A 20,050-nucleotide genomic window follows, 5' to 3' on the forward strand; every position below is an offset into this window, starting at 1 on the left:
ATTTATTTTATAAATATAATCATAAATGTACTTATATTGTATCAATGCTGATAGGTAATTATTTTATAAATATAATCATAAATGTACTTATATTGTATCAATGCTGATAGGTAATATATATATAAAACCATTGACTCCAAATTGGATGGATGGATAGAGTTAAAAAACAATAAGACCTAACTTTGTGTGTGTTTAGTGTTAAGTACTTTATTCTTTGTTTTCTAGTTTCATTCTAAATTATTAATTAATTATTAATTTAGAACTTAAAAGGTTTGTGCATAATAAATGTTCTTATTTTGTGAATTCAACTATGAAGAGAAACATATTTTTACATCTAACTTAAATTTGTTTATTTGTGAACGCAAATATGAAGGGAGATGTTTTATTTTCATCTAAATTCGACTATGCATTTTTTATGGGGTTGTTATGATTTTTAATTATGTGAAAAAACTGAACTCATGTCTACTAAAGAAATAACTAATCTTCTTTCAAGTTATATTTGATAATATCATGTTTTGTTTTCTATTTCACCATCACTTTGTATAGTTGAAATTTAAAGAAAACTTATTCAAGCTTAACAACATGCTCTTCTAAATTGGTTATTCTTTGTTATGAATTCTCTTACCTTTTTTTAATTGGTTTTTCTTTGATAAAAAAATTATTCAAGCTCTAACATGTTCTTCTAGATGGATTGTCGTGAATGCTCTAAACATTTTAGGTTGTTACTTGATTTGTTACCGTGCTTGGAGCGCATTAATTTGCCAAATAAGTTTTGATCATTTGTATATTGTGCTTTAATGCCTACATCTCAACTTACAATTGGAAAAAATTTTAACTAGGTCATTTACGTCTCAGTATTGTATACTTTAGTTGTTTCCAGTTTGACTTACCACCATTTATGTTTAAAATTTGATAATGAATATTGTATCTCTCATATTACTTCATTCTTTTGTTTTTGTATATACAGTGTAACCGCTTATGTTTTAATACTTTTTTTATTTATAATTGGAGCACATCTATGTTTGAAAATAGAATTGATGATAAATATTATCAGATCACTAGTTACATAATTATTTTGTCACCCTATAACCAATTATGAAAAGTGAGATAAAAGTCATATATAATTTATCATTAGAGCACATTGGGCTATAAATATGATATTATTTTTATTATCTCTATTTTGACTTATCATGGTAGCAACATTGACCTATGAAAAAAATACCGATGAATATCACATCCCGTTTGTTAATTAATCGTTTTATCGAATATTGTAACTAATTATGAAAGTGAGACAAAATTATAAAAGGATTAATTTACCGTTCTAACACATATGTAAAAATAAGTTTTAATCATTTTGATCTAAATATTGAATGTTTTAATATTTTAATTTTAACTTATCATTGTAGCACTATTTACGTATAAAAAATAGCACTAACGACAAAATATATATTCAAATCGATATTGTTATGTCGCATTATGTAAGTGAAACATTAGCCAAAATATATATTGTGTATTGATAAATCTAGAGATTGTAAGCTTTTAAGGTCTCAAATTGTTTCATAGCCTAATAAAAAAATTAACACCAATGACGGATTTGACTTAGTGGTCTTGACGCCGTTAGCATCTGACCCACAAAATCTGATTGTTCTAGAAGAAAATAAAAGAAGTCCTTTTCGCAGTTCCCCGTATAAATATCCTCTGATGTCCACCTCGTAAAACACGTTTGTCTGTCAGTCTTCTTCCTAGTTCCTACTGGCCCACCCACTCTTCATCCCTGTCTCAAGTTTGATCGATGGCCGCCGCCACAATTTGCTACACCGGAGTGAGTTTCAGCTTCTTTTTTCCTTCATTTGTTTCTCATTTCATGTCAAAATGCAATTCATGAACCAGCTAGGGTTCCTTTTATCTTTAACTGTTGATTAATTGCGAGCTTCATCAGCTACAGATAGGCGATTGATTTCATTTAGATTGAAATTCATGAAACTTTGATCTGCGAAGATGTGATGCTTATATCTAATAAGTTTTCATAGAACTAGGTTTACTAGCTTACTTTTGTGTATTTGCTGTGGCCTCAGTGTGCATTGGATTGTTCCATTTTATTTCACAAGTACTGTTTCGATTATGCAGGCAGGTGCTCAAGAATTGAGTATTGGATAAGAAATTTCGTGGTTCTTGTTTGATCTATGGAAATTAACAAAGAAGTGGCTCCCAGGGCGGAAGTGGAGGCTCCAATGGCGGTAGAGGAGAAGGTTCGCATGACAGAAGGGGAGGAGGCTCCTATGGTGGTTCATAGGGCAGAATGGGAGGAGGCTCGCAGGGCACAATGGGAGACTCACAGGGCCAAAGAAGAGGAGGCTCGTAGGGCTAAAGAGGAGGCTGAAAAAAGATTTGTTGAGAAAGACTACAATGGAGCATGTACCTATGCTTTGAGAGCTCAGATGCTTTGTCCCAGCTTGGAGGGTATAAAAGAAATGAAAGCTACATTTGATGTCTATGCTGCATCTGAGACAAAATTCAAAGGGGAAACTGATTTCTATGCAATTTTTGGTCTAAAACCATCTGCCGTTATGGCTAGACTCATCAGACAGTTTACGGAGATGTATCGTCTACTCAACCCTTATTGCAACAAAACTGTTGGGGCAGATGGGGCATTTAACCTTCTCTCGGAAGCATGGAATATATTGTCCGACCTAAGTGAACGAACCTCGTACGATATCAGGAGAAATACTAGGTATGTGCATTTGCATTCTCAGTTTTGCCAAGCAAATCTTTGTTTTGATAATGACAATTATTCTAAGTCTTATTATAATTCTTTGTTTGGTTAATCACAATGAAACCTTTTGTGATACAAGATCAAAGGGTCTTACCCCTATTTTGGTCTATCTTTTTTTTTTGTCTTTCATTTATCATATATTTTCTTACCGATACTCCCAAACAAGGTCGGCCTAGGGTACCCCGAGTGGTCCTGTCGATTGGTTATCCAAATAACCCATAAACATACAAGGCCTTATTCTAAATCATTTCTTTCTTTTAATGAAATTATTCTAAATATTTGATTTGTTGATGACAATTAATTAAGTCTTTTTTTCTATGAAAGGGGTGATTCCTTTTGGACAAAATGCACCACTTGTAACGTTCAGTATGAGTATCTCCTGAAGTACGTGAACAAAAAACTATCCTGCAAGAATTGTCGTGGTGTTTTCATGGCAATTAACAAAGAGATAGGACCTCCAGATGGCTCGTATCCTTTTCTTGATTGTCAACATTTTCCTGCTCCTGAAAACTGTTATGCAAATCAACGTGGGACTATTACAAATATCCCAACCACAAATGGAGTCGCTATATCTAAATCTAAGAGGAAATCGTATTCTGGATCTTCAGTGGAGGTTGTTGATACAAATATAACCATCCCTCTCGAGGCACACCCTATAGGGAATGGCAATAAAAGCACGAGATCTCTTCACGAGCCTTCCAAACTGGGCAAGCCCTCAAGGAGAAAGAGTCTTAATGACACAGGCGTAGAAACGCCTTCAAATAATCTATCAGATATGGGACCATCAATGTCAATTTTTGACTCAGAAAAGTTATTAATTAATAGGGCATTGTCTGAATTAAGAAAGAAGTTGCCAGAGATAAGGAAAGCTGATGCTGAAGTAGCTGCACTGAAGAAAAACCTAGCAAATTTACCTCAGAAAGCAGCAGCAGGAAAATCAGTAGGAGAGGTGGTGGTGTCTAACAAGCCTAGTACTGCCGCAATTTCTGGCACAGTTGGACTTCAATCAGTGGTGAGGAGGAGGGCATCAATGCGCATGAAGGTTCCTATCTCTGATTTTCACAATTTTGACAATGATAGGTCTGAGCAATGCTTTAAGGCGAAGCAGATATGGGCGATCTACGATGAAGAAGATGCTATGCCACGTCTGTACTGTCTGATTGATCAAGTGATTTCAGTCTCACCGTTTAAAGTTGCAATCAGTTACATGAACTCCAAAACTGATGCGGAGTTCGGGTCAGTGAATTGGATAGAATCTGGCTTTACGAAATCTTGTGGAAATTTTAGGACATCAAACATTGATGTGGTTGAAGAAGTGGACATCTTTTCTCATGTATTGTGCAGAGAAAAAATAAAACGGGGAGGATGCCTTAGAATTTATCCTAGGGGCGGAGATATATGGGCCATATATAAGAACTGGTCATCGGAATGGAACAGGGAGACCCCCTCTGAAGTTAGGCATCAATATGAGATGGTGGAAGTTATGATGGATTATGATGAAGAAGATGGAGTTTGCATGAGTCCACTGGTGAAAGTAGATGGTTACAGGACTGTGTATGGGAGGAACCCAGATAAGGGTTCCATTTGTTGGGTTTTGAAGAAGGAAATGTTGAGATTCTCACATCGTGTTCCTTGTTGGCGAATTAGAGGTGGAGAAAGGACTGATGATCTGCCAGAATGCTGTTGGGATCTGGACCCTGCCGCCACCCAAGATGGCCTTATCCTTCAACAGCAGCAAGAACAAGAAGAAGCTGAAGCTGGGAAACATAAAGTGATATCTTAACTTACATTCCATCCCCCAATTGAAAAGATTATGAACTGTTTGTTGTTTCTTATGATTGTTTGTTCCTGACTGTGTACTTGAGTGATTACAGATGGATGGCCAAAACTATTATAGGTTGTTTCATTGTTGTTGATGATGTTTTTGATTTTGACATGTGAGAATTATTCTACATGTCAAATTAAAGTTGAACTGTGGGTTAATTTCCTTTTCCCTGTGGTTGACTTGATTTGGGATAGAAAATACAAATATGAATGAATTTATATTTTATAATTAATGTATGTTTGTCTTTATCTTTCAATGAGATTTGATCTTCAGCTTACAAATATATATAGTCTTGTTTGTTGTTGCTCCACTCCTGCTATATGAAATTTCTTGGCAGTAAAACTAATAAATAAGACAAATCCTCTTTATGAGGTGTGAATGTCTTTATTCTTGAATTTCTTGATTCAAAACATATTAATTGTGTTCTCTTATATAGAGAACAATATATATAGCTTTGTTTTAATAATCATATTCAACAGAATACTTTAAGTGTAGAGAGATATAAATGTGTATGTAACAACTAAACTATAAATTAACGGTTAAATATTGAAAATCAAATCTGTTTTTTTTTTTTTAATTTTGGATAGATTAATATCTTTTATGAACTTTTATAATTAATTATAGATTCATAATGTTTAACATAATAATTATACAAAGAATATAAACAAATAATTAGGATAATAAAAATATATAAAAAGTAGCATATTCCAAAGAAGCTAATGCATTTTTCTAATCAAAAATTAAATTTTGTAAAAAAATAAAATAAAATAAACAAATGAATTAAAAAATAAATTGAAATAAAACATAAATCTCTCCTCACAGTAGGATAATCTATTGTGATAGTTTTAAATGAGTACATATAATGATTGAATATTCTAAATTAATTTGTAAGTTTTTTAAAAACTTCATTATCTACCATTTGTTAATTAGAAGATAGTTAAAAAAATGTTATTATTACCCTCTACTCTTTTTAACAACAATTTTCTAAGATTATCACTGCTAGTGATTCATCTGTCCTTGTTTGGTTTCTCTTAAAAGTATTCAATTATTCGGGAAAAATTAGAGTACATTGTCCCGAACTATTTCCAGTTCTTATATTAGCACATTAGCCTTTGGTACTCTAATGTCTTTTTATCGACATTTTTCGAAACGTTCAAACTCGATAATTTACGTCCTAGAACTCACTTTTCTCTTGAATCTCGAATGAGATAAGAACCAAAATAGTGAGTGCGACTATAATTAAATTTTAATTTGTCAATGTTTTGCTAAGTCTTGTGTCATACATTTATCTCGAATCTCGTAAAACGAGACGAGGAAATGACTCTCTCGAATTCGCCTAAGTGTGTGATGATAAACCACAAATAGGACTTAAACAAAATTATACTAGCTTTGACTCTCTTAGAGTTGTTACTTAATTTACTTATCGAGAAATTAGGAAGGAAAAATATTATTTTTTGAGTTTAAACACGACTTAGAAATTTCGATTTGGTCCGGTGTTTGGTTACACGTGAGATAGGTCATCAATATTATGTCTCAAGTACCCACACAAATGAGTGGTCTCTACTACAAACGTTTTGTCAGATTTTGAAAATATGATTTTTATACTTTTATTTGATAATTTATTCAAATCATATCCACATGTTTAAGGCTCTACCTTCTTTCTTAAACTAGATTTAATTATTGTACTCATATATTCTTAAGGCATGCGTCTAGGTTCATCATTTTGCGATATAGAAAAAAATACTGAATTTTAGAGAAATTCAAACGCACTTGTGAGTTGTGAATAAGAAAGGGTAGGAACCTGAAAAGATTGCAAAAATATGAGTTAGATTTTCAAATAATTCATATTTTAATTTATAAAAATGAAGAATTTTTTTTTTTAAATTTTAAATGCAAGTTATTAATTTAAAGGCAAAGTGGAAATTAAGAAAATAAATCAAACAGGCCTTAAGCATAAATATTTTGTGTGGTTTTTAGAAAAAAATATTTTAAAACATTTTTATTTGTTTTGGATTTTTGTAAAATCAAATATACTTTAGAAATGAGAAAATGAAATACAACTAATTAAGTTGAAACAAATAGAGCCACGATGGTCCACATACTAGACAACAACCCATGGAGCTAGGCGTATTCAGGGCGGCAGTCCTTAAAATTGAGGTCCAAATACAAATTTAAATTTGGTGACCATAAAATTGTAAATAATTTTTATTTAATCTTTTAAGGAGAAAAAAAAAATAAAAAAAATTATATATAGATAGTATAATATATATATATTTAATATGAAAAAAAAGAAAAATGATATTAATAATATAATATATAATTAATTATACTATTATATTTGAAAATTTTGAGGCCCCATAAAAGTGGGCCTCTAAGTAACTGCATATGTTGTTTTACCCCACGACCGACTCTGGACGTATGGGTACGAGTCACTGGTTTGATTGTTGGTTCGGGTCCATAGACGCGGGTCACTAGGCATATAGTAGGAATGGTCGCGGGTCAAGGGTGAACCGCAAGTGTGGACTGATTCTGTGGGTTCAAGGATCTTCTCTTTCCTCTAGGGGAACGTAAAAACCAAAGGGCTTTTCGGTAAGGGTTATTTTGGTATAATGAAGTATTAGTGCTCTAGAGACTCTAATTTGTTGCCTTACAAGAAGACGTGAAACAGATTAAAAACAATAATGTGATGCAGGCAGATTGATAAAACCAAAATAAAAGATGTTGCAAAATTGAAAGGCTCCATTAGAGATATTAGTTATGAATTAATCAAAATAAGAGATGTCCATTGTCTAGATGTTTGTTTAAGAGCAAATAAACATTTAGCAATTTACATATCTAATTAAGGAGAGAATCTGTATTTTATCCAAAAGGGGACCATATAAACTTCTTTTCCTAAATACCAGGTAGAAAAACATTAATAATATTAATTTGGTGTAAATAACCATTTTTGGCAACAATTAATGTTAACAGCATACAACATACTGACTATAGCAGGTTTAACAACAAGGAACAAAAATTTCATTATAATCAACAAAAAAAAACTTTTAGTCACTAATTTTACCTTATGCAATTTAACTTCAGCATATAAACCCACTTAAATTCAATAGATTTTTTATCTTCTAATAATTCAATCAATACCAAAGTTTAGTTTCTTTTTAGAGCATCTAACTCTTCTTTTATTGCATCAACACGTTCCTAACTTTTATTGGCTTAATCATATGAGTTTGGTTCCAGTAAAATAAAAACATATGTAGAAAACACATATACGAGTAATCTTACCATGAAGAAGTGTAGTATGTATAAATTTGTGGTGTATGGTATGAGGTCAAAACAGTAGGTTCAGAATGGTTGATTTTCTTAGTTTCTGATGATATATATCCAGGTTTAACTATTGAATCATAGTTATTCATGTAAACTTGATAATCATCCATCAATTTAGATTTATATTTGAATCATGGTCATTTAAATCAATAGAAATATTTGATTTAGATGAAGAATGATCAAGGAATACTAAACTCTCATGTGATACTTGAGTTGAAACATTATTGATTGGAGACACTATTTGTAGATGGTGAATGTTGACTTTCAACAAAAGTATTAAAATTAGGTGATGAAATATTTTTATCAAGATTTTCAACAACAACATTAATATCAAATTCAGTAGAAGAGTGATCATAAAAATTAGAATCATCATCAATGTATAACAATGGAGTCCAATATTTGTCCTCTGTTTCACACAATAATGTGAGAAAAGGAAACACATATTCTCATGTAAATAATATCTCTACTAATAATTATTTTTCCAGAATCAAGATCATATGTTTTATATCCCTTTTTTTCATCATTATATTGCAAAGGGATGCATTTAGAGGCTCTCGAATCAAATTTAGACTTGTATAGGTGAGAATTCGCAACATAGCATAAGTAACCAAAAACTTGAATACTTGAATAATCTAGATCTTGTAAATTTAACATGTATAATGGTGTTTTACACTTAGGAGAAATATGTTTATAAGAAATGTAGCAATAAGAATTGAGAATAACCCTAATTTAGATGGCAGTTTAGATTTAAACATCAAAGCTCGAGCAACTTAAAAAAATGTTTATATTTACGCTCCACTAAACTATTCTGATGTGGACTATATACACAAGTCTTCTAATGTATAATGTCATGAGATTGAACAAATTTTGACATTTTACACTTATGAATTCACTCACATTGTTTGTTTGAATTATTTTAATAGATTTATCAAACAAATTTTGACATTTAACACTTATGAATCGGTCACATTACCTATTCGAATTATTTTAACAGATTTATCAAACAGATGCATCAACTGCTAACAACTTTAACTAGTACTACTTCTATAATCTTTTACAGCACTAACAACTCTTATAATCTCTTATGAGGCTGAATCTCTCGTGTTTATGCATTGCTGAATTTATGTACCTTCCTAGGTCACAACATTTGTCTTTCCCCTATTGTACATTATGATATAATTAAATTCCAATAACTTTGATAACCATGTTTGTTGAAAGACTGTAGTAATATTTTTCTTCATCAGAACATTTTATCCTGATAATGAAAATGCTTAACATAAAGGTAATATCTTCACTTAGATACTGCCAACAGTTTATTCTCATATGTATAAAAACATAAATGTCTCTTAGATAGTAATTTTCTCAGATATGCAATGGGTATTTCTTTCTACATCAATACCGCGCTAATGCAGGCATCTGTTTCTATTTTGAGATCAACCGAAAAATCAGGTAATACTAATATTAGAGTGGTAGTTAGAGCCTCTTTCAAAGTTTTAAATATCTTCTCTACGTCTTCAGTCCATTTAAACATATCATTCGTGTGTAAATCCATGTAATGGTTTGTTAATAGTTCCAAAGTTGCATAAGAATCTTCGATAATGACCTGCCCAATAAATAACCTAGATATTCCTACTTCATTAATCCAAATAAGCATTTTGATCATTTTACCAATAGACTATTTTTTTTTTAGAATTTTCATAACTTCATCAAAACACCTTAGATGTAATTCCATAATAGAACTGTATAAAATAATATCATAAAAAAATACCAATAAAATATTTTCTTAGCCATTCTCGAAAATATTTCAATTATTAATACTTAGAATGTTGCAGGTACATTTGATAATTGAATTCATATAATCTAGAATGAGTTCTAAAAACAGTGTTGTGAATGTCCTCTTCTCTGACCCTTATTTGATGATAATTCACACATAAGTCGAGGTTGATGAAAAATGTTGCTTCATAAACATCCATATGGTACTTATCCTTGATTGTGATTTCATTTAGTTGCATGTAGTCTACACAAAACATCCATATTCCATCATTTTTCTTAACTAAGATAACAGGATAAACAAATAAAGGGATAAAGGTATAGTCTCAGATTTGGTAGAATCGTTTGAGATTAATAGAATGACCAGTTTTTAGAATTGGAGGCAGGCAGCTGGCTTAGTTCTTTGAAAACATTGAGGTACTTTTCAATTACCTTTTGAACGGACAAGTCTAGTTGTACTTCTATGATCAGTTTGTTCTATTTGAAGACGATTTCTTAATTTTAATGTGGTATATTTGTCCCACGAAACAACCCAATCCTTTTATTGGCTTTTTGCTCACTAACTCGACACACATCAAATTGAAAGTTATCTTATCCTTAATCCCGTACAAACGTATTTTTAAACCATTGATCTTTGTCTTCATTCATTTCTTTTGATAATTCTAGCTTACTTGTTTAAACTTTGTCATTCAATCAACCCCTAAACTATGTTGCAGCCTCCTAATTTGAATGTCCATACCTTGAGTGTAATTTAATTTTCCTCTGCACGATCCTATATAAAGTACCTTCATTTGCAATGGTAACTACTAACGGATTATTTTCTCGTAGGTCAAAACCCAACCCAATTGGTGTGTGTTTCCTTCGTCTATAAACGCTATCAATCAAAATAAGAACTTTACTTTTTTTGAGTTGCCCCAAAATTTGTTGTATAGAGTTATTGGTTGGAACACTAATAAAATTGGTCCATCAAACAATTAGTCACCCATATTCTAAATCAGCCTGTAAAAAATAAAAGGGATATGTTCAATCAAGCTGAGAAATGATGACGGATCCACCAGAATTATCAGAGATGTTTGGTACATACCGAATATGAAAAAGAATCTCATTTCCTTTAGGGGCCTTGGAGTCAAAAGGTCTACAGGTGAAATTGGAAAATGGAATTCTTAAGGTAATCTCTAGAGCACTAGTGATGTTGAAAACTATCAAGAAAGTAATAATTTGTATTACTATCAAGGTAATACAGTTAATGGGACAACATGTATATCAACTTCCGGGAGCAGTAACGAATTAGAGGCAACAAAGCTATGGCATATGCGATTGGGGCATGCTGGTGAGAAATCTATGCAAACTCTTGTCAAGCAAGGATTATTAAAATGTACAAAAATTGTAAATTAGATTTTTGTGAACATTGTATTATGGGAAAACAAAGGCGAGTAAAATTTGGCACTATTATCCATAACACCAAGGGTATTTAGGATTATGTGCACTTAGATATCTAGGACCTATCAAAAATCCTTCTCTTGGAGGTATACATTATTTTGTTACTTTTATTGATGATTTTTCTAGAAGAGTATGGGTGTTTACTATGAAGAATAAATGTGAAGTGTTTGGGATTTTTCTTAAATGAAAAACTCAAGTTGAAGACGAGACAAGAAGAAAGATCAAAATTCTCCAGATTGATAACGGTGGAGAATACAAGAATGATCCATTCCAGAAGTTATGCCAAGAGTGTGACATAGTTCGACACTTCACAATCAGAAAAACACCATAGCAGAATGGAGTATCAGAACGTATGAACAGGACATTGGTGGAGAAAGTTCAATGTATGTTGTCTAATGTTGGGTTAGACAAAAAAAATTAGGCAGAAACTATGTCATACGCTCAACATTTGGTAAATCGCCTACCATCATATGCACTTGGTGACGAGACTCCATTAGAGGTATGGTCTGGAAAACCTGCAACTGGTTATAATTTTTTTGCATATTTTTGGTTTTAATGTATATTATCATGGAGTTGAATCAAATTTGGATCCACGAGGAAAGAAGGCTCTTTTTATGGGATTTACTACTGGAGTTAAAGAATATCGACTCCGGTGTTTGGATGCAAAGAAAACTAATGACATTTCTTAATTTTGCATGTTCTTGATCAAATAATACTTCGTTCGAGTTTGACCACCTCGTTGAAAATCAGCGAGACAATAATGCACATTTCGTTAAGGCGACATAAATCATTGAGTATGAGTATATGCAACATCACATAAATAATATTCATCAACAATTTAAAATAAACATATATAAAGTTATTAATATAAATAAATAATTTTAAAATATAGAATAATAATTTACTTGGTTCTAGAAAGGGAAAATTTGACAATGGAGTAAGCATTGTTTTAGTTAACACCTTAGAATCATGTGTCACTCCTTCTCATCCCGTCCAAATAAATATAAATATCCTATCGAAATCACATATAGCAGCAATACATTTTGATAGCATTTCCCCTTTCCTCTTCCTCTATATCGAACTTGTTCATTTCTCAAAACAACGACATGCACTAAAGTTTCATCTAATGCACCTAGTGCCCCTAAATAAATGTTAAAACAAATTATGAAATAAAAACTGACAAATTTATATATATACATATATATATATTAATATTTAAACATTATCTTAAATACTTCTCGAAGAATATCGTTAAAAAAGAATGGGAAGAATATTGTCAAAACTTACTTTAAGTTGTTTATTCTCAAAATTAATATGATAAAACTATAATATTGTCCGCGTGGATAGAAACACAAAGTTAAAAAAGAATGGGAAGAATATCGGTTAGTTTTATAGTGTAGAATAATATTCGGTTTGAAATTATAAAATTTATGTGTTTGAGAAAATTCATTTATACATATATATATATATTCTTCTTTCATATTATAGAATATATTGTTTGTTCGTATGAATAAATTAAACTACAAGATTTTCAACTAATTTAATAAAAAATAAATATTAAAGTTAGTTTCAAACTGAATTAATTAAATGTATGTAATTTAGATTAAACCAATTTATAAGTTGGTAATATTATGTTTTTTGTCAAATTATTTATCTATTCCCACGAATGAGAGTATGAAGCATTAATTATTATTTAGTTGTTGGGTTCTAATTAAATATTTGACGATATAAGTTTTATAATTTGTTTTAAAATAACTTTACATACACCACCCCTAAACCAGAATTTACAAATTAATTGAATATGTATTAATAAGAAATTAATATGTATTTTTATAAATTTCATTATAATAGAACAAATTATAAATGCATAAAATATATTTTAAAAATATATCGGACTTTAATTAAATAAACTTAATGAATTAATAATCGGAGGATGATTATAGGCGGTTCAAACAAATAAAAAAAAGTATAAATACAGCCCATCTCTATTTTCTTCTGCACCAGGTTTACGCCAAGCCAATTAGAGGAAAAGCAAGCGAGGGATGATCGATTGATCGATCAGAACCACCACCGAATCCTCCGCGTCTCTCAGCACTTTCAGATTGAGCCGAAGCATCCATTGAAGAAGAAGGAGAAAAAGAATGTCCTATTGCAGCTCCTGTATTACTTCTTATTAAACCAAATAATTAATTCCTCATTTATTATTTAAAAACTTTTCGTATTTCTAGCTTTTCATATTCTTAGCTTTTCATAGTCTTAGACTTTTCATTTTCCCATTTCATGTATATATATATGTCTATTGTTTATCGATAATATACACAATATCAATTCTAATCTTCTCTCTATCTTATCTTCTTACTATCTTTCTTCTTGGTATCAGAGCTTCTGATTAATTTCTTTTTCGATCCTAAGTAATGGCTGAGAGTAAAAATATTCCTCTATTAGCTTCTTCTTTCCTCCAGCCTATTTCTGTGAAACTGAATCAACAAAATTTCGTACTCTGGCGATCTCAAGTTATTCCCGTTTTAAAGGGGAATCGTCTTTTTTTCTTATGTCAACGGAACTCTTCTTGCCCCGAGCCCAACTCTTGCTCCGGCAGAAGAAACTTCAGAAGCAGTCATGATCGTCAATCCTGCTTTCGAATCATGGGAAGAACAAGATCAACGTATCATAAGTTGGCTTCTCTCCACCCTCACTGAACCTATATTGGCTCAAGTTGTTGGTGATGCTTGTGAAACGTCATTTCGACTATGGACGGCCTTGGAGAAAATGTTTGCAACTCAATCTAAGGCACGGTTAGTTCAGTTACGACTTCTTATTCAAACTCAAAAGAAAGGAACAAAAAGTATGACTGATTATCTGCAATCTGTAAAATCTATTGCCGATTCACTTGCCTCTATCGGCGAAAAAGTCTCTGATTTGGATCTCCTTACCTACGTTCTTAGTGGCCTCGGCCCTGAATATGATTCCCTTGTTGTTGCTGTAACAACACGAGTTGAACCAGTGAGCATTGAAGATCTCACGGGGCTTCTTCTAAATCAAGAACAACGTCTCGAACTCTCTCATTCTAACGTCTCAAATAGATCAGCGAATGTTGTTATTAAAGAAAACAGTCGCGGATGGAACTCGAAAGGGCAATCACGAGGCTTTTCATCTTCTTTCAGAAACCATCAATATTCCTCTTCTAATGGACATGGTGGATCTAACGAACAAAGCATTCTTGGGTCTGGCGTTGATAGGTCAAGCATGATTGGGCTGAAAAATAATAGGTCCAACAATGGTTATAATGGGCCTAGCAAACAGTCCTATAATGGACACAATAATTTTTCTGGGAATCGTCAAAATTTTGAAAATCGTAACGCAGGAAATAATAGACCAAAATGCAATACATGTGATAAAACTGGTCACACTTCCAACAATTGTCGTGCTCATATACAATGTCAATTATGTAACATTTTTGGGCATTCAATCACCAATTGTCGTCGTCGATTTGATCAGAATTTTATGCCTAGTAATCCTCATACAGCAATGATGGCATCAACAACGGTTATCTCCGACCCCGCTTGGTACGCCGATTCGGGTGCATCAGATCATATTACTTCTGATCTGGAAAACCTTCATACTCATTCTCCTTATCAAGGTAATGAAAAAATAATTGTTGGTAATGGTGAGTCTTTGTCAATTTCTAATATTGGCAACTCCAAGATTAATTCTGTGCCAAAACCACTACATTTACGAAATATTTTGCATGTACCTCACATATCGAAAAATCTTTTGAGCATTGCTCGTTTTACTGCCGATAATAACGTCTTCTTTGAATTTCATCCATCATATTGTTCGGTAAAGGACCGCAATACGAAGATAGAGGTACTTCGGGGCAAACTTAAAGACGGGCTATATTATCTTTCTCCGGCACCTACAAATAAACAAGCTCTTATTGGCACCCGATCATCAGCAACAACATGGCATCATCGTTTGGGGCATCCATCAGCTTCAACCACATCATTTCTTATTTCACGTTTCATGTTACCAATAATTGGAAATAAAAATGTTCCATTTTGTGAAGCTTGTCAGTTAGGGAAAGCACATAAATTGCCTTTCAATGTCTCATCGTCACGAACTAATGCTCCACTTGATTTAATTTATTCTGATGTATGGGGTCCATCTCCGGTTTTTTCAAACTCAGGTTGCCGCTACTTTGTTCATTTTGTTGATGACTTTAGCCGCTTCACATGGGTTTATCCCATCCAAAAGAAATCCGATGTTTTAATTACATTTACGAAATTCAAAGCTTTGGTAGAAAATCAGTTCAACAAGAAGATCAAAATACTTCAAACTGACGGGGGTGGTGAATACCGTAATTTTGGATCCTTAACTGAACTCAATGGAATTCAACATCGTCTTTCTTGTCCATACACAAGCGAACAGAATGGTGTTGCTGAACGGAAAATCCGTCATCTAACTGAGATATATCAAGTATTAATAGCTCAATCATCCATGCCATATGAATATTGGGATGATGCTTGTCTCACTGCTGCTTTTCTCATCAACCGACTTCCTACACCCGTCTTGAGGAATAAGTCTCCATATGAATGTTTGTATAAACGAACACCTGATTATGCATTTATGAAGGTTTTCGGATGTGCATGTTATCCTCTAATGAGACCATACAATCAACACAAAATGGACTTTAAATCCATTCGGTGCACGTTTATTGGCTACAGTCCCGATCATAAAGGATATCGATGTCTACATATTCCTACTGGCCGTATCTACATTTCACGGCATGTTACTTTTGATGAGCAAACATTCCCTTTTTCAACTCTATCAAACCAAACCAATCCTCCATCTGAACCACCATCACCAATATCATTCATAAATATACCTATCCCCACATCTCAAACAACCATCCCATCATCTCCATTACCTACTTCTACTTCTCCCCAAATCACCCTATCTAATTCACCAATTAATGAAACACCATCATCATCTCATTCCTCTTCATATGAACCCTCAACCTCATCTAATTCCTCATCATATGAACCCCCACCATCACCAACCACCAATAATCTACCTTCACTAGACAACTCACCTAACTCACCCATTCATACACGTGGGCTCTCCACCGCCATTCATGCTCCGGAATGCTCTTCTCATCATATGATCACACGTGCTAAAACTCGTGCTCTTCATAATGCAAATCTTGCCACAATCTCCATCTCTCCACCAACATGTTTTTCCGCTGCCAACAAAGATCCCCAATGGCGTTCTGCTATGGCAAATGAGTTTAATGCCCTCATTCAAAACAAGACGTGGACTCTTGTTCCTCAATCCTCTCAGAATATTGTGGGGTGCAAATGGATTTTTAAAGTCAAACAAAAAGCTGATGGTTCCATTGAACGACACAAAGCTCGGTTAGTTGCAAAAGGTTTTCATCAACAAGAAGGCATTGATTATCTAGAGACTTTTAGCCCGGTTGTAAAACATACTACTATCCGGACTATCTTATCTCTTGCTGTCACTCAACAATGGCCAATTCATCAACTTGATGTCAGCAATGCCTTTTTACACGGAACTCTCAAGGAAGAAGTGTTTATGTCTCAACCGCCTGGTTTTATTCATCCTGATTATCCTAACCATGTGTGCAAACTTCACAAAGCCCTCTATGGTCTCAAACAAGCCCCTCGTGAATGGCATACTACTCTGAAAACTGCTCTTCTTTCCCTTGGTTTTCATGAATCCAAAAACGATACATCTTTATTCATTCATCACTCTCCCAATACTACATCATTTTTTCTTGTTTACGTGGATGATATCATCTTTACTAGCAACTCCTCTTCTCACATCTCCTCCATTATCTCTCAACTCAACAATCTTTTTCCCATCAAAGATTTGGGACCACTACACTACTTTCTTGGTTTTGAAGTTCATCGTTCTACCTCTGGTATTTTTCTATCTCAATCCAAATATATTAAAGACATTCTCCTTCGAGCCAATATGAGTGACTCAAAACCTCTTCATACCCCAATATCTTCTGGGTCATCCTTATCTCGACATGATGGTGACATTCTCCCTGGTCCATTTCTCTATCGCAGTACTGTTGGAGCTTTACAATATTTAACTAATACTCGACCAGATATTTCATTTGCTGTTAATCGTGCTTGTCAATTTATGCAGTCACCTACTACCACTCATTGGACTGCTGTAAAAAGAATTCTTCGTTATCTTCGTAACACGTCTCATCATGGACTTCTTATTCGTCCATCATCATCAATTGAACTTTCTGCCTTTTCTGACTCTGATTGGGCTGGTTGTCCTGACGACCGGCGTTCTACAACAGGTTATTGCATATTTTTGGGTGATAATATTATCTCGTGGAATTCCAAGAAACAACAGGTTGTTGCTCGATCTAGCACAGAATCTGAATACCGAGCTCTAGCCCATGCCACTGCTGAACTCATTTGGCTTCAATCTCTACTACAAGAACTTCGTGTCTCTCTCATTCAACCTCCCACTCTCTGGTGTGATAATATTGGTGCTGCCTTTCTCACCGCCAATCCTGTCTTCCATGCTCGTACAAAACATATAGAGATTGATTTTCACTTTGTCCGTGAACGTGTTGCTCAAAAATCTCTCACCATCCGGTACATACCTACTGATAATCAAATTGCAGATATACTCACCAAAGGACTTGCGACAAACCGTTTTGCTCTATTACGTGACAAACTCACGGTGTGTGCCACTCCGTTTCGTTTGCGGGAGGATATTAAACCAAATAATTAATTCCTCATTTATTATTTAAAAACTTTTCGTATTTCTAGCTTTTCATATTCTTAGCTTTTCATAGTCTTAGACTTTTCATTTTCCCATTTCATGTATATATATATGTCTATTGTTTATCGATAATATACACAATATCAATTCTAATCTTCTCTCTATCTTATCTTCTTACTATCTTTCTTCTCTTCTGTCCAACGAAATCATCGGATTCAAACATGTAAGTGACTTCACTTCCTAGATTCACTCAATTCCTAACATTCTTCTTCTTCTTTAATAACTAATAGATCTAAACAGGAAAACATTCTTTCGTCTGCGTCTGAGGCGGAGAAATCGGTGTATCCGAAAATGAAGGCGTCAATGGTGCCGGAAATTGGGGAAATAGCGGTGAAAATGATGAGCGATGGTAGTAAGAGAAGAAGATTAGAAAACTTTCAGGTATGTGCTTTGTGCAATTGCTGCGGCGCTGGCGGTGACGGTTATTGTTTACCTTCTCCTTGCTGTTATGCCATTAATTGTAATCTTCCAAACAAGCCTTTTAGTTTCTGTTCTTTCACTCCTAAAACCTACAATTGCTTCGATTGCCATCTATAAGGCTTAGTTTGATTCAAACTTATTTGTTATATTTTATATGCGCATTATTTCACTTTTGTTTTCAATTTATTTGTCAAAATCAAACATGTTCCATTTCATTTAGCCAATTGAAGGATTCGGTCGGTCAGTTAAGAGGAGAAGTGTGATCGGAGAGTGAAATCCACCACCTGACAGGTGACCGTTCTTTCCAAATCATCCTCAGGTCGGTCAGTTCTTCTCATCTCATCTCATTTCTAATAATTAATGGCTCAGACAAACCCTAATTTCCCAAACTTTTTACCATGTTTGATCAATCAATGTATTCGAGTCAATCAATAATCATGTTTCTTTAATTAGTTGATCAATGAAACTCTTTCTTGACGGAAAATGGATGAAGGTTCGCCCCATTGCACCTCAAAACATTATTAATTGGTTTAAGGGTTTTTTTTGGGGCAAACTGATATTATTTTATTTTTTTTTTGTGTATGATCGAGATTTTTCATGTATAAAAACTCTGAATTGTCTGTCCTTGTACTTTGTCATTGTAGAACATATTTATAATGGTTGAATGTAGTCAATCTTCATGTCTTGCTTCAATTGGGCCCCGTTCGTCAATCACCTACTACTGGTCTCTATTTTTTTTTTTATTAGGTGGTCTGGGATTGTTTTTTAATCCAAACAATGATTTCTTCCTTTAGAGCATATCTGGAAAACCTTAGAAGTAACAATCAACTTATACTTAACGCCTATCATTTAAACTCCACTAAAAAATAATAGTACAAATACCCCAATGCTCTTCGTACCATTTTCATCATCATCTCTTCATCTTCCTTCAACCAACAAACATTATCTTCCTTCAACCAACAAACATTATGTACTAATTATTTGATATTATAAAAATTATTCAATATGTCTATATATTTCGAAAAAATATGTTTTTAAAGTTATCTAAATTCATTTATACACTAGTAAAGAATATGTTATTAGTGGAGAAATTTAACGGCGGTATATAAAACTATAGTTAATACCTTACATATAACTACAGTATATAAAACCGTAGTTAATCTTACTTTTAATTGCGGTATATAAAACTGTAGTTAATAGTCTTATTTTTAACTACGATACATAAAACCGCAGTTAAAAGTCTTACATTTAACTGTGGTATATAAAACCGCAGTTAAAAGTCTTATATTTAACTGCGGTATATATAAAACCACAGTTAAAAGTTTATAGTTAAAGTCTTAACTTTAACTGCGATATTATATACCTCAATTAAAAGTCAGGTAATATTATATACCTCAATTAAAAGTCATACCTGGTATATAAAACCACATTTAACGTCTTATTAAGATTATAAAACATAAAATATCTTATTAATAAATCTTAGTTTCTATTATTTTGGAAATTAATTGTATACAAGTTAAACTTCTTCATTTCTATTATTTTAAAAATTAATTAGGATAAAAGTTTGTAAAGATTTGTGTAGATAAAATTATAAAAGTTAAATGATAAAGTATTTATCATCAATCAAAATAATGTATAATAAATAACTATTATTATTAATATTATAT

General features: G+C 32.9%; 1 protein-coding gene across 1 annotated transcript; it reads left to right on the top strand.

Moving 5' to 3' along the window:
- The first annotated feature begins 2,183 nt into the window (after window positions 1-2,183).
- LOC124933623 lies at window positions 2,184-4,556 on the top strand. Its single transcript, XM_047474093.1, has 2 exons — window positions 2,184-2,731; window positions 3,098-4,556. Exons 1-2 carry the CDS (start codon window positions 2,184-2,186, stop codon window positions 4,554-4,556), a joined length of 2,007 nt encoding a protein of 668 aa, XP_047330049.1.
- Window positions 4,557-20,050: the final 15,494 nt, after the last annotated feature.

Source organism: Impatiens glandulifera, chromosome 1, assembly GCF_907164915.1.
Source record: "Impatiens glandulifera chromosome 1, dImpGla2.1, whole genome shotgun sequence".
Lineage (NCBI taxonomy): Eukaryota > Viridiplantae > Streptophyta > Magnoliopsida > Ericales > Balsaminaceae > Impatiens > Impatiens glandulifera.

Bases quoted from the DNA above. Each gene is read 5' to 3' on its own strand.
- LOC124933623 (XM_047474093.1), top strand. From the start codon at position 2,184: ATGGAAATTAACAAAGAAGTGGCTCCCAGGGCGGAAGTGGAGGCTCCA. The intron at 2,732-3,097 runs GTATGTGCATTT...TTTCTATGAAAG, and splicing joins GATATCAGGAGAAATACTAG to GGGTGATTCCTTTTGGACAA.